Source organism: the organism of the source record quoted next, unplaced genomic scaffold, assembly GCF_019419815.1.
Source record: "Pyrus x bretschneideri cultivar Hongxiangsu unplaced genomic scaffold, Pyrus_bretschneideri_v1 Contig5, whole genome shotgun sequence".
NCBI classification, from domain to species: domain Eukaryota; kingdom Viridiplantae; phylum Streptophyta; class Magnoliopsida; order Rosales; family Rosaceae; genus Pyrus; species Pyrus x bretschneideri.
The window spans coordinates 5403272-5419348 of NW_025999787.1; the positions used below are offsets into that span (position 1 = coordinate 5403272).

The window sequence follows — 16077 nt, forward strand, 5'->3', positions numbered from 1 at the left end:
TTCAAGAATGGTGCTACCGTCGTCGACGGTGAGGCTGTGACCATCTTACCTACACTGGCTGCGGAACAAGCGAATACTTGGGAATTACGGAAAGCTAGTTCAGGCGTATAACATTGACGTGCTACGAAAACAACTTATCAAACTGGCTAATGAGCCATCTCAAATGCTTTCCTTTGAATGAAAACCAAACTTTATCAAAGTGCTTTTCGCACGCTCTTAGGTTTCTGAATTAAACGAAGAATCAAGGAACATAAATAAACAAGTTTTGCAAGAGAAGAAGTAGGTTGCGTCGAAATCATTTCCCTTAAACAGCATTGGACTTTGCTTACAGTTTCTACCGTAGCCGAATCACCATCGAGAGGTTGGAATTGCAGCTACACAAGCAGCCCGCGTCGTGTAGATAGATACGAGGGATGTGACCGCGGCTAAGCCACACCCCTCAATTGGGAAAAGCTTAACCAAATTCCAAAATTTTAAAATTGTAATTGCCTTGTTTATATAAAAAAAAAAACCTCTGAAAAATCAACTCAGCAAAATTTCCTTTTCCTGGTGGCATACTAAATCTTCTCCTTCACATTGAACACCGCATCATCAAAGGAAATTTCACTCACTTGTATGCGGAGCTCAGTCTGGCCTGGCCGATCGAATCTCAGAAAAATTCCAGCGTGCCATCAATGGTGGCAGGTGCGTCAATTGCAATGCAGGTAGCCTTCCCCTCCGAATGCAGTTGGGGTAAGTTGTTGGCATTCTTGGCCGGAACCCCTTCTGCAGTCCATAGGGTGACATGCGGCCACTCATTTTTAGACACTACTCTTTCGCCTTCGACAGACCCAAGGCTGGCTTCAAATGCAGCCATTTTATCCGAGAAGAAAAGCTTAGTTATATCCACAGGGACTGTTTTGTGGAGAAAGGTTCCATAACCAGCCACAGCGGTAACACCATGACTTCTCTTGTGTGCAAGAGTAACATGAGCCTTGTTAAGTTTATCCAAATGCTTGTCTTTGAGGAAAGCTTCAGCTTCACTGTGTTTCGCAGCCAACTGCACGAAACAAAAAGTCAACATATTCTCACTAGATAAGTGATGCAACTTGGAAGAATAACTGAAAGCAAGCATTAACTTACACTATCAAGCAGACCACTGACTTCCTGAACAGGCAGGCTAACAGCAGCAAAGACAATGGCCCCGAACTTCTTCTTCCCAGTATCTGGAGTTTTGTACTCGCCTTTTGCGACTTTTTTCAGCTGTTCTGACACTTCCTTAACAGCAGACGCAAAAGGAACCTGAGGACATAAAGATTGCACAAAAATTTAATTTAGTGAGCTGAAAAAGTTAATGGTTCATCAAGTAAATTCCAGAGACCGTGAATATAATAGAACTGGACGATGTGGAATCAACAGCTTGGAAGGTAAAAAAGAATTACACAATGACCTGAACAGAATTAAGATACTCTGCATTGCCAAATAAAACATCCCGCAACTGTTTCTCCCATTTAGCCCACTCCTTTGCATAGGTTCCCTTGGTTGATTCCAATCTGAGAACAGGTTTACAAGAAAGGAGGTAAGGTTTTCGCACATAAAGGAGGCCAGAACAGCGGTTAAACATTGACTATGAAAATTCAAAGTGTTATGCTACTATAGAAAATGGTACTGTGCATGGAAACAGCTAAAAGCTTAGTTTCATTGAAATTCCAATTAAGCAGGAAACGCAAATGAAAAGGAAAGAAGTATCTCCATTGCGCTAAAATCTAACTTCATGATATAGTGGCCGATAAAAGGCTAACCTTCCATGTTTGGCAGTGTGAAGCTTGTATAGATTTATACCCTCCTCCAGAATATTCTCACCACATCAGGTAATGGATTCCTGGGTATGCAAAATAAAGTCCCACGAAATTAGTGTATTGCAAAGGCTAGAGAGGAAAGATATAAGCTTCATGTCTTACACAAACAAATCATACACCACATCCTATGCATTTCATACGTTGTGGAATCAACCACACAAATAAATTGGATCATCTTTTCCTTTATTCACAGTTTTCGAACTCTTATTAAGTACACGAGCACAATCTTTTAATTCATTGATAAATAAAAGGAAAACATATATATATCACTAAATGTTTTTTGTTATAAATTTACTCAAATGAACTGAGAATTTCACTTAATCTATACATTAACTACTATGCGCCCACCATGCAAAGAGTACTCCTAGAAAGAAAAAAAACCCACCTTATCTGGTGCAACATTGATGTATTATGAACAGTTTTCCCCTGATAATTATCATTATCATATAGAAGAAAGCATTATAGAAAACAACCAATATGAGAGGTATCGGGTCCTTTTTCTTTCGGAAAACACAAGAAAGCAGAATCTACCTATCAGACTTCAGCAGTGGAATCTTGACAAGTGAGCCAAAACGTTCTACTAATTCCCCATCAAACTCTCGGCGACTCTGAAAAATTTAGACAATACCAAATTCAGATAAAATGAAATAAAGTCAGGTGCATCAATAGAGCATGGACCAGAGTATGTAAATCATGCCTTGCCATCGTAAAGGTGATAGAACATTAGCAGCACATAGCCAGCATTTGGAGATTCCTTGTCAAGGTTTCCCTTCAGAAATTGCGAGCATGTAAGTATGCAAATAAGTATACGTGTCTTAGATCTACAAAGAAAAAGAAAATGAGAGAATGAAATGCATACTGGATGATTAGCACGTTGAAGCACCCGAAACATGAAAATCGCTAATGTATCAAGAGAAAACGGATTTGAATCGGTTCCTGCACATTAAAAGATCATAATGTAAAAGCATATCCAATGACCGCAGCATCATTTCCTAAACTACTAAAGTACATTCCATTCATCTTTAACTACAGTAGTGAACAAAGTGAACTAGAACGCAACAAACAACAGCCTCAGGAGCAACAGAACCTTCAGAATCGGGCACAACTGGAACTGCGGAGGCCCTAGTGCTGTGGCACATGTGTTCAATCTGCAAAAGACAGGAGAGAAAAATGATACTGTAATTATGATGAGCACAAATCAATTTCTGTTTGATAATTAATAAATAGAAAACAGAAAAGCCTTTTAGATTTTTTTTTTTAATTTATAAAAAAAAAAAATCATTAATATATCTAGAGAATTTTTTTATTTTTTTATTTTATTTTTTTTTATGATTCCTATCAATTGAGTAGCCATCAATCTTGTTGGTCCAGACTCAAGAGACATCCATTTTAGTTCTTTTAGGTTACCATTTTGGGATGTTAACCCGGGACATCACCCCATTTAGGGATTTATAAGCAATTCACTTTTGCTTATTAGTCCTATGGAAAGTAACTCGCACTAAACAATACAAGTTTTGGTTAGGACCTAGGGCTACGGTCAGCCTCCACATGGGCTCCATGGAACGCAACTTCTGGGTTCTCATGAACAGATTGTAGAACAATCCTTGAAGTGAATCCCAAAAGAAAATTACCTGTCTCCATACTTCTTCATTTGGTGCATTCTTGTCCGCAAGCATTATTGAATATGGTTTTTTCTTGCACTCATCAGCAACCTTCTGCCAATATCTTCCTGTTTATAGACAATAAACAAGTAATCTTAATATTATAAGTCCTCCAATAATCTTTCGACGTACTAATTCATAAAGCATCCTGACAATAGGATACCAATGGATCTATTCTGAAGGATAAAGAAATTTCTAAATAAAGGTATGAACAGTATTATGAGAAGAATCCTGTTAATTCTGGTATTTTTAACTTCCAATGTTTATATAGTATGAGTATCCAACCCAAACCAATTGGCAGTTGGAGGAGAGGACCAATATCTTTTGAACTACCATGCAAGGCTTCACTTTCCCAAAGTGGGACAACACTCCCAGCAGATGTAATAAAGCTATGAACAATAATAAGAAGTCCTCAAATTCGAGATATTTTGAAATTCTCATGAATCTCAATCATATTTCACAGGTCAATCCTTTGCATACATTCATAGGTTTTGCTATTGTAATGGACAAATCTTAGAAGTTTTGAACTATCATTCTAGCCGGCTTCAAAATTTTTGCAGCAATAGCATAATACATGATTCATACAAAGAGACAAATAAAAACAATGGTCAGCACCATGGTCAATGATATCTATGACATGACTGGGATGATCTGATCAGATTCATATACAGAAACATACAAACACAGGTTAGCAGGATGAAGAAGGATACCTATATTACGAGTGCATGATTAAGAAACTGCTAGAAACCTCCAACGTTAAAAAATGTTAATTTGAAGTGTGTGTGTGTGTGTTACAAGAGTTATTTTTCTGGGTGCTAATTGACAACAGTTTTTTTACAACATAATTACCTTTGATGAGATCACCCATCAGACTTTGAATTGGTCGATCGTCTCCCATTCCTCCTGGGGCTTTAAGTAGTTCCTTGCATAATGCTGACTTAGCTGAACCCGGTAGTCCTAAAAATTCCAAGCCAAGAAAGAAACATCAGGAAAGGCATAGAACGTATTGTTTGACTCCCATAAACCATAACAAAAGAGGGAATAAATAAAAATATAAGAACCCAATCATATTCAATGTCAAAACAGTTATAAACACCCATGTCTAAATAGAATAGCAAACACCCATCAAGAGATATTCAAATGCATAAGAGCACACTGCCAAAGAACTATCGAAAGGGAAATATCCAAATGTTGAAGTTGAACGATGGAAGACATTGGCTTCCCAAGGAAAAAGTTGCACGATGTATAAGTAGTCTATACAGAGAGAATTATCTTTTAAATGTTGTATATTTTATTCATAAGAACTTTTCAATGTTCCAAAACTCCATCAATTTGACACAATTCTTACCAGGAAAGAATACAATCAGACCCTCAACCTTTGGGATAGTGTCCCTGCCTGAGGCAATGGGGCTTGATGGTACAACCTCCTGCTCCCTCTCAAGATCAGCCTCTTCATCTCTTCCTACCTCAACAATGGCCATGAAATCTTCAGCCCTTACAAAGTTTCCAGCAGATCCAATGAGAGCCTGATTCAGTGGACTGCATTTTGCATACTGTTCAAGAAAAGGCTCAGCCTCACTGAGGTAAACTGATGATGAAAGCGGTTTGTTTCCACATTTCCTTCGTATGTACACAGCCCTGAACATGAAGGAACAAATTCTACCGGTTAAGCAGAGATAAACACAAAAGTCATACACAAAGAAAATAACAGAAATGTTACACAAATCACCATTCATCAAGCATCTTTCTGAGTTCCCTCTTCTTTGGTTCTGAAGTATTCCATATTTTCATTTGCCTATAATGACAGAGGCAAAGGATTAATGGTTAATAAAACAAGATTCTGTTGAACTAGCATGCTAAAGAATCATAAAAGCACTATGGGTTCTCTTTCATTGCAGTAAAGAACCCACGACGCTAGTTTATAACATCATATTGCTCATGTAATCCATTAGGTTAACAAAATGCAGTTCCACTTAAGTAACATCTTTCCAACAAAAAAAACACTTATGTAACATCTTAATATACGTGTGATAAATAACGGTGCCTAGTGCCTAAAATATACTCCGAGAAATTACACCAATGGAAACCTATCAGGAAGGAAGAAGTGGGTTTGGAGTGGAACAGATGAAGATTTTATTCCAGAGGTCTAGAAAGAGCGTTTGTTTCCGTGCGTAGGTAAAAAAAGAAAGTTCATAGTTGGTCAGGTTGTCAGTGATGGATTTCCAATAATATTAGGCTGAGGATATACCATATAAATAAAAAGCGACATGTATCTCTTATGGACAGGAAGCTTCAAGAAGGTGTTTCGAATACTAAAAATCAATGACAGAATTTGGACCATTTGTCCCAGCTGTCCAAAACTGTGCATCCGGCAGGCTAGTTTCCACTTACTGAGATACTAAATAAGTATTAGAGACTAAAGAGGAGACTTGAGAATGACAATGTGGTATCTCATCCCCCAGATGCCTCATTAGAAGTTGCAGACATAACATGTAAGATAAGCTCAGAACCTCACCTCTCGTAATAGGTCTTGTACGCAGCTGGACCTTCTTTAAAAAGAATTGACAAACCATTGCGAATCAAAAAGGTTCGCAGCTGCAGTGAAAGATGGGCACAATCAACATTTAATTTTTGAACCCTTGTATGATGATTCCAACATTGAACGGTACACATTACATCAAAATTAAATCGAATTTATAAGTACAATGCTCATAGAGGAAATGAAGAAATCAAGAGATGTAGCACCAATATGATAACTGTTGGAAAGCTTAAGTTGTTAGGAAATGAGTGAACAAATTATTCACACTCTCCCCCACACCACAATGCATCAGTTCCTCTCCACCACTAAAAAGTACCCAAGCTACCTAACCTTCTATCTATTTCAGTCTGGAAAGAATGGTGAAGCAGTTGTTTTTCGGAATTTTTCTAAAATCAACGAAGGAAATGAGGAAACAATTGGAAAACAAAACAGCATGCAAAAAACAGCGAGTTATAAGATCCAGTAGACATTGGTACTTCAATTCAGCAGTCCGTTTCTGCCACTTCATTTTCCTTTTTATACTTTACATCCACCATATAGCATATATAAACATAGCTGCCCTACTAGTATTTTCCTTCACTTTAATAGTCCCTTCCCATAAAGAACACACTAGTTGCAGCACTAAGTTGATTCACTCGCCATACAGAATTTCAATAAGAATTCATTATTGTCAGTAAAATATTTTAGCGGCTATCCATTCAATTTAACCTTGCTAATTCAGAGGATATAATTTTGAAATAGCTACTATTATTGTAATGTACCACTTTCATCGCCATTTTCAAACAAAAGAAAGGTCTATTTATCAGCCTTATAGGGTAAAGTATTCTTCTAATAAAATTTGACACGCAAAAGAGAACGATCACCATACTATTTTTGCTTCCTTGAGGGAATTTAACAAAATACATACTTTTCTATTAAGATGGGACTACATACCTTGTATGTGAGAAATTTCAGTTTTATCATTAAGTTAGCATCCTCATCAGCCAGTCCATATTTTCCAGGCATACCACTGTTGCCATCTTCCACAATGCTGCTTTTACCTTTTGCAATCTCAGCAGCTCTCTCCTTGCTTGCCTTGAATAAATTAATGTCAACAAAAAAACCTACATAATATTAAGTGTATCAGAACTGAATAAACAACTCAAGAAAGCAATACAAAAAAAGGCAAACCTATTCTTCTAAGACATGATATATGCTTACTTCATTCATTAAAAGACGCATTATAGAAAGGTTCACAAAATGTTATGGGGGTTTAAAGTTAAGAAAAAAGCAATGAGAGATTGTTTCTCGACCTTCAGTCTAACCATTCTGCTTCACTTGTACCAAAATAAAAGTTTAACACCAAAAAAATAAAAAATAAAAAATAAAATCATTGCAAGGCTAACCAAAATAAGAGCCAAAAACCTTATGTCCAACGTGCATACTTTCAATGACCATTATTGAGTAGATAATCTAAAAAACATGTCCATTGGCAAGTACAAAAATAACAATTAACTAGTTATAAGTGTGACTTTTTTCACTCAGCAAGGTTTTTTTTTCTACCTCGATATAAAGGCCACAATCCTGGCTTCAACCTGAAATGCACCAAAATGTATACTCAATGAATCCAAGACATGTAAAAAAATAAAGTAAGAAGAATAAAAATATAAACCAAAGTCTAGAGATTAGAGAGTGAATTTGAAAAATACCTCATCTCTTTCTGGTAACGCCTAAATGCAGAGTCACTATGGACATGGATGACCATTTTATAGAAAAGGTTGTCACTTGATATGAAATCAACTTTGTGGTAGTCATGGTAACATTTAAAGGCAGCAGGAAAACGCTTTTCTTTCATTAAACGAATCATTTCCTGATTCAATAAATAGAATATTATATACTGAGGGGATAATTCTAGATCAAAACTAACACTTCACGGTGGATTGTATGTACTAAACCATTAAAAGAATATGTCGACAAAGCGATGCATGCATTTAAGATTGGCTGGATATATAATTTTCTTTATGGTCGAAGTAGATTGATTGGATTTCATCTGTAAAACTTTGTGGACGCTATTGTTTTAAGAAAATAGATTGAAATGAAAACTAAAATGACCTGCAATTTGGTGGTAGAAAAATCCGCAGGATGAGATTGCAAAAGTTTTGATACCGCAGATTTATCTACGTTTCTGGAATAGTTGTCACCAGCTCCAATTCCAAGCCAGTCCAATTTGTCTGGGCAAAAAGAGGAGCCAACACCCTCAAGAAGCGCTTTTATTTGCTGCATGAGGATTTCAGAAAAATAAGTTAAAAATTATTGTATCCACATTCCAATATTGTGGATAAAGCCAAAGCACAAGAAATCTCATATCCAAAGAATTAACCATTACCTGCTTTTCGCTGGACCTATTTGCAGCACAAATATCTCTTGCGCTTGGTCCCAAATCAAGACCCGCTGAAACATAAAGCAAACTCAGTAATGTTCTCTTTTTTTTTGTCAATACTCAATAAACCCAGTAATGTTCTAAACAATGAAAAGAAAACTTAAAAATTGACTAGCATTCTCATATGTCCACAAAATTATCTTCAAGAGGGTAGTAGGAAGAACTTTTTGAACGGATGCAAGTATGAACTTATGGGATCAGCCAAAGCAAAAATTTGTTTGCATGACTAAATGTTAAGGAATATATTTGGGAGATAAGCGGAAACAAATTAACATGCAACAACAATTTCAACCGATCATTTTACTTTTTGTTAGCAGAAAATTTCATTTAGGAACCAAAAAGGGAAAGAGAGAAAATAGTTTAATAAGTTTTAAGAGTGAAGGATGCAGCTGAATCGGGAGAACAACAACACACCCACAAAAAAACTCCAGCTTGAAGTGAACTATAATGCCCCAAAACAAATAGACGAAAGAGGGAAACATCATACCTCCATCCATTGGTGGAGGAGGGAAATCTATCAAGACTTTTTCCATATGTTTTGGGCTCTCCTGGCTTACAATACGAGCAACAATGCCCTCTAAGATTTCACCCTGCTCCTTTACATGATCTTTTGAACCTGAAAACAGAATTACAATTGAGTTCCAAACATCATAAATAACTCTTCAAACCAGTGTGCAGCTGAGGGTAACACAAAACAAACAACAAAGGAAAATGGAGAATCTAGTTAACATGTTCACCTTTCGGGTGCACAATCATCAATACCCATTTTATTCTAAATTTAGCAACAGTATCCATGTTCCGAATAACTTTTTTCCAAATCCTCCTTTTCAAGTGACTGTAAAAGCTTGTGTTGTAATATACTATAAACACAATGCTTTCGATTCTATAACTTGGGTCTTCATTGTTCCCCTTATCCTACAAAGGTTGTTTAACAGGCAATACTTATGGAGAGATAAGCTAACACGAATCACTAGAAAAGGGAATCAAAATCAAAGTAAATTCGCTGAAGAGTTTACCTGGTATAGATATATCTGCAACTTCATCAAGAGCCATGCATACAGGTGTTGCAGTTCCTTCTTCGCACAGAGCATCAAAGGCAGCAAAAAATGATGTCACTGATTTCCTTTAGTTATACACAAAGAAAGAGATTAATCAGGACTTCATTAAAAATAATATTACAATAACTATAACAAATCAACTGTCTTAACGCAACTGCCCTTTGAAACACCCGAAGAGTACTATCTTTAAAACATAAGAGCCAAGACCATAACTATTCATGTAAAATGGAATTATTGGTTATCACCTTGTTGAGAACAGCCATACATGATTTGTTGGTAGGCGCCATTTTCTACAGAATGCAATTATCTCAGGGGTTGAGTAGAACTTTGGCTTTCCATTGCCCAAATCTGTGACTGCCGTCACTACAGCTGTTTAATAAAAAAAAATCACATAAGCTTGAAAATATTTTTACGAATGTTGGGAAAAGGTTTACCCATCACTTGAATCAAATAGCAAAGGTCACACTATCAATTCATTGATGACAAGTGCAATCACTACAATCATGGTTCCTTATTCTGGAAATTCAAGAAACTATAAACAACAAATTCTCCTAAAAAAGAAAGAAGTTTAAACTCAGACTTTGATATAATTAAAATTATATGACGCATTGGAAATTCAAGTAACTCTATGCATCTGACTTTACAAAGTTTTCTAACAAAATCCACAGGAAAATTATTATTATATAAATAACTCAGTACCAAAATCTTCTTTTGGGCGTTGTCCATGGTCTCCTAGAACAGCAGTTACGAGTTCCATTGATATGCACATACGATTCCTCTGGAAGATTGACCAACAGAAAAATTAGGGGAAGGAGTAAGAAGAGTTGTTCAAGCATAATTACTGCTGACTAAGTTATTAAATAAATAAAATCAGAAAAGGCAGAAATCTAAATTCAGCTAAAAACCAATATTTTGATCAGAATAGTTAACCTATCTCAAGAACAACTTTTTTTTTTTTTAATTTTTTTTAAGAACTTTCACAATCAACATTAGATTTAACTAAACAAGCACAGAAAGGAAGAATTCAATAGCTGTTAATGAAGATTAGTTTTCTTTATGTTCAGGTTTCTCATGTGAATAGCACCTCAAGAAAATCATTAAACTCTGCTTGAACTTTTGGTGCTTCACGTCCCCATGCCTCCCGAAACATCCGTCCAAGAACAAATACACCTACAGCCGTATATCTGTAATAGAAATAGAATATTCAGCAAACCACGAAAACATGAATGACTCCATTGATCTCTTCATTCATTGATTGAATTAAACAATTAAAATAATATGAAAAGGATGGGAAGAAATGGTTGTCTCGTGCATACATATTCCCAAAGCTGTTTTTGGCATATGCTCCACCCTTGTTACCAGCGTACATAAAAAGAGATCCCGAGTGTTTAAGTGAAACCTGCAAAAAGGTTCATTGTCAATAAATTCTTCAGATGAAGATTAATTTAGTAAAATAACATCAAAATTGAATAAACCAAAAATGCAACTGGAGGCTCCCCAAAACTTATGAGAAGTAAGAGTGATTGCTAACATGAAAGCCAACAGACCGAATGTCTCTACAGAAAGAAAGCAATTCAATAGCTCATAAAACATCCTTACCTCCAAGGTAGCCAAGCCGTTAGATACTATCTCTATCATCCTTGTCCTAATCTGAATACAGAAATATTAACGAGACAGCCATTCAGATAAGATCCAAGAAGAAATAGAGAATCTCATGATTACGTAAGGGCAAGTATCAATTTATTCACATCACTATTTTATAAAATATGAGCATATTTCTGTTTGTTTTCATTGGCTATATAACATCATCCAGTGAACACAAGCACATGCTAATTGTTGGAGAAAAAATCCGCATAGCGTTATTGAGGTTGGTAATTCCTCTACAGGAAACACAAATGGATGAATAAATTTAAAATTGGAAACGCATGAAGACAAAAATATACCTCCCCATCTGTCTTCTCATTTTCAAATTTGGGATAGAAAGTAGCTCGTATTTGCACTTCAGCATACGTGGAGTTGTCCACAGTAAAATTTTCCAACAGATTACCATTGAACAACTGACTTAAACCAACACTGGTTTTTTGAAATGCCGCTTGTCCAGCTCCATTTCTCTGGGTTCCATCTGAACTTTTATCAACGGGTGCTTCAACTTCTGCTGCTTTAGCTCCATCCACTGTCCCATACGACTTAGGCATCCAAGTTCCTTTCCGACCTTGTACTGGACCCTGATTTGCTGATTGGACCTTCCCAAACTGTATGGGTTTAACTGAAGCATTGGTCTGCCCATTGCCTCCACTAAGACTCAACTCACCAACTCTGTTAGTGACAGCGGCTGAAGAATCCCCTGTCGACGCTGATGAGCCATCAGTCTTTTGCTTTTGTGTCCACTTTTGTTCTCCACGCCCACCCCTTCGCTGCAAAGTAAACCAAACATCTCAATCACACAACTAAGCCAGGCAAAGTTCAACTAAAGTAAACACAATTACAGTGTTCAACACAACTTATGAAGGCCGTGAGGCTCTTGACTATCCGAAGCAATGCCATAGCTACTTCTAAATCACAACCACAACCACATTAAGATATAGCACATGCCTACATACATCAACCATACTCCTACACAAAACTAAATAATATTCATACGGGCCAACCAACCAAGTCTTCGCTGAAACTGATCTCACACACAAATAATCACAGTCCCGAAATATCAGACGGAATTACAAAGCTAAATTCATCCAATTTAACCATAATAAGCAAATGATCATCTCTAGCGAAAAAAGAAAAAAAAAAAAAAGCAAAGCAAATGATCATCGTCCGCAACAATAATTAGAAAAATCTTCAAACAATTTCAAATGGGGTGCATTGCATAACAACACGGTTCAAAATCCAAATTTAAACTAAAATTGAATTAACAATTAGCAATTAATCGATTCCCAACCAAACGTTTCGGCCAAGAAAGTCACTCAGACGACGATCAACGAACCGAAACAGCCATCAACCAATTTAAAATCACATTCAACGTAAACGAGCTCCAATGAAACACAGAAAATGATCGCCAAACTATACAAAACAGCGTAAAAATGGACAATTTAAATTAAATTAAAACAAAAATTGGTACCTGGTTGTAAGGCATGGCGGAATGGGAAAATGGGAGAGAGAGATGGAAGAGGAGAGAAAAAGCGAGGGAGAGAGAAAGCGAGGATGGGAGGATGAAGGAAAGGAGGATCGGAGGAAGAGGAAGGCTCCGGAAACGAAGGTTGAGGAAGACGAAGACGAGAGGGGAGGAGTGAGAGCGGGAGCATTGATGATTCTCTGCGACGCCCACATTCAATCGCTACTCTAGACGTGCCACCACTACGCTTCTATATTTACATGAGAGAGAGTGAGAGAGAGAGAGAGAGAGAGAGAGAGAGAGAGAATGTGGAGGAGGAGCCAAGTGGAAGAGAGACAGAGGGCGGGTTCTAGAGGTTGCGGCATGTCCATGCACAGAGATTTTGGTTTTCCATGATAGACCATATTACCCTATTAAATTGTCTTGTTCCACTCTAAGGCTGGGTTTGGAATTACTGTGCTTTAAAAAAAAATTATTTTTACTGTGCTGTGAAAATAAGCAGCTGTAAAATAAAGCAGTAGAGTGTTTGGTAAACTTTTTTGTAAAAATGCTTTTGGAAAAAAAAAATAGTATTATAATGTTTGATAAATTTTTATGTAAAACAGATGTGAAAAAAAGCTAGTTTTTCAAAGCTGGGTTTTGCAGCTTTGTGTTTTTGGTTTTTTTCCAAAACTGTGAAAAAAAACTAAAGCTGAATGTTTACCAAACATAAAAAAACTCCCAGCTTTTTTTTATAGCCACTTTTTTCAGAATCACTTCAGTACCAAACTAGGGCTGAGGTGATTCTGAAAAAAACTGGTATAAAAAAAAAAGTTGGGAGCTGTTTTTGTGTTTGGTAAACATTTAGCTTCAGTTTTTTTTCATAGTTTTGAGTGAAAAAAAGTCAAAAACAAGAAGCTGCAAAACCCAGTTTTGAAAAACCAGTTTTTTTTCACATCTGTTTTACATAAAAAGTTTACCAAACACTATAATACTGCTTTTTTTTTTTTTTTTTTTTTTTTCAAAAGCAATTTTACAAAAAAGTTTACCAAACACTCTGCTACTTTATTTCATAGCTGCTTATTCTCACAGCACAGCAAAAGCAGTTTTTTTTCAAAGCACAGCAATACCAAACCAGCCTTAAAGCTATTGCTAACATGAAACTTGGGGAGGCCCTCACTTATTCCTATGGTTTAGTAGTATTTTTTCTCATTTATAAATGAGAGATGTTAGGTTCGATTCTTAGCGTCAGGAGGAGATAAGAACGTAAACGTTTTTTAACAACACGAATTTGCGTGGGTGTTGTCTCATCTCGATCCTTAAATCGCACAAGTATGATAAGCACGTGTGATGTACTCTAACTTTTAAAATGTTGCTCCCAACACATTTATCTGTTCTAGCTAAAGTAATAAGATTATATACCAACTGCAAATATGTTTGCAAAAATAGACATACTTAAAGGACGTCGAGTTAACATCCTCGAATGATGTGCCTTCATTGAATGATGGTTTAGCCACTCTTATTGGATAGTCTGATACATCGGCGCATAGTCAATCAATCTATTTTGACCTGAGAAGCACGACAGATCACTCAATTCGTAGTGTTCACTTCCCAACATGAGGAAGGATAAGGCACAAATGAAGCCCTACTTGATCGTTATCTCAATCATTTCCATCTCATGAGATTAATTCGGAATACTCTCGAGACTTAAAGTTCTTGGTCCAGTATATCAGTTTGGATGAGATATGGAATTGGAATAAGATTATCATCGATGATGTTTTCACTTATATAGGAGCTACGACATAAATAAAAAGTGACGATAATGAATCACGTTCCATTGATTAGTGTCAATGTAGAACTGATTAGGCAACCAAAATTACAATTCAAGTTTAGTTCCTTATCAAAGTGTGTTTGGACATGTCGTTCTACACTGCCTAAGATAACCCTCTTGTGTTACAAGTGCGAAAAGAAGCGTAATGATATAAATGAAATAGTGCGATATGATATACGCCTTACAGCGCAAGATTTCTCTCAAACACTATGTGATTGATTGCAGCATTATGCATGTTGTTAGTATTTCTCCATGGGATTGGACAGATTGACATGTAAGTCTCTGAATAATTATATGGACTAGTTCAAATAGTTTCAGACCACGAAACATACTCTCAACTCGTTTGAGGCCGTTCACTTTACAGAGGAACTGATTTTTGCGTTTGTCCACCATTAATCATTTTTGATCATTTTGTGAAAATTATCTGTTAAAGAATAATAAAATGATAAAAATACTCTCAATTTTTGTCACATCATTTTAGCCTATCATTTATTAAATTGAGTGTATTTTTGTCATTTTGAGTTTATTTCACAGAATGATCAAAATAATTGATGGAAAATAAACTCAAGGATCAGTTTTATCGATTTCAAATATCAGAAACTAAAATGAGAAGTTATGCTAATCTCAAAGACTATTTTGGATAAAAAAAACCTTTTTTGAATGAGAACTAAAGTCCTTTTCGTTTGCTACCACAGTAACAGTGTTACGATTAACAATTTTTTTTTTTTTTTTATCAAAAGGGCCAGTTTAAAATATTTATCTGTTAAAGAATGATAAAATGATAAAAATACTCTCAATTTTTGTCACATCATTTTAGCCTATCATTTATTAAATTGAGTGTATTTTTGTCATTTTGAGTTTATTTTACAGAATGACCAAAATAATTGATGGAAAATAAACTCAAGGATCAGTTTTATCGATTTCAAATCTCAGAAACTAAAATGAGAAGTTATGCTAATCTCAAAAACTATTTTGGATAAAAAAACTTTTTTTGAATGAGAACTAAAGTCCTTTTCGTTTGCTACCACAGTAACAGTGTTACGATTAACAATTTTTTTTTTTTTTTTTTTTTTTTATCAAAAGGGCCAGTTTAAAATATTGTGACTATTAGGACCATGAAAAAAATTGCCTAGTTTATTTATGAAAGGAGTGTAAGAGCTCGTTTGTGTGTCTTTTTAAAATGATTGAAAGCGTTTTAGTGAAAATATTTTTGAAAATAATCCTTAATAAAAATGCTAGTAGATTCTTGAAAAATACTTAAAAGTGCTTATTAGAAGAAGCACATAACTGATACTTCTTGTATAAAACACTTAAAATGTTTTTGAAACTTAAAAATATTTTATCTAAAAACATTTTTAATCATTTTAAAAGTATATCCAAACAAATGTAACCGATAATTTTTTTTAAAAAATTTTAATTCACATACTTTACAATCCAGTGTGCGGCTGAGACGAGGAAACGGCATCTTTGCGCTTCTGGGTTCTTATTTCTTAGCATTTCCTACCGAGAAAAACAGCTTTTACCACTCACCAGCAGATCGGTGGCATAGCACTCTTGTATTTTCCTGGGCCCTCACCTATCAGGTAATTTTCTTCCCAATTCGTTTGAGTTCCTTTTCTGTTTAAATTTTTTCTCGAGAAAGT

General features: G+C 35.8%; 1 protein-coding gene across 1 annotated transcript; it reads right to left on the reverse strand.

The window, feature by feature from the left end:
- Nucleotides 1-280: 280 nt before the first annotated feature.
- LOC103948990 (tRNA ligase 1-like) lies at nt 281-12807 on the reverse strand. The gene is given in 28 exon segments (XM_009360090.3): nt 281-1039; nt 1123-1281; nt 1430-1532; nt 1782-1836; nt 1839-1861; nt 2370-2446; nt 2536-2607; nt 2698-2774; nt 2926-2986; nt 3470-3567; nt 4349-4456; nt 4848-5137; nt 5229-5294; nt 6015-6094; nt 6972-7141; nt 7581-7612; nt 7727-7887; nt 8130-8294; nt 8404-8468; nt 8945-9073; nt 9474-9580; nt 9761-9884; nt 10215-10293; nt 10600-10699; nt 10832-10914; nt 11115-11165; nt 11459-11929; nt 12631-12807. Coding segments are annotated over 28 exon segments (3411 nt in total). The 5' UTR covers nt 12646-12807; the 3' UTR covers nt 281-649.
- Between the last annotated feature and the right edge of the window lie 3270 nt (nt 12808-16077).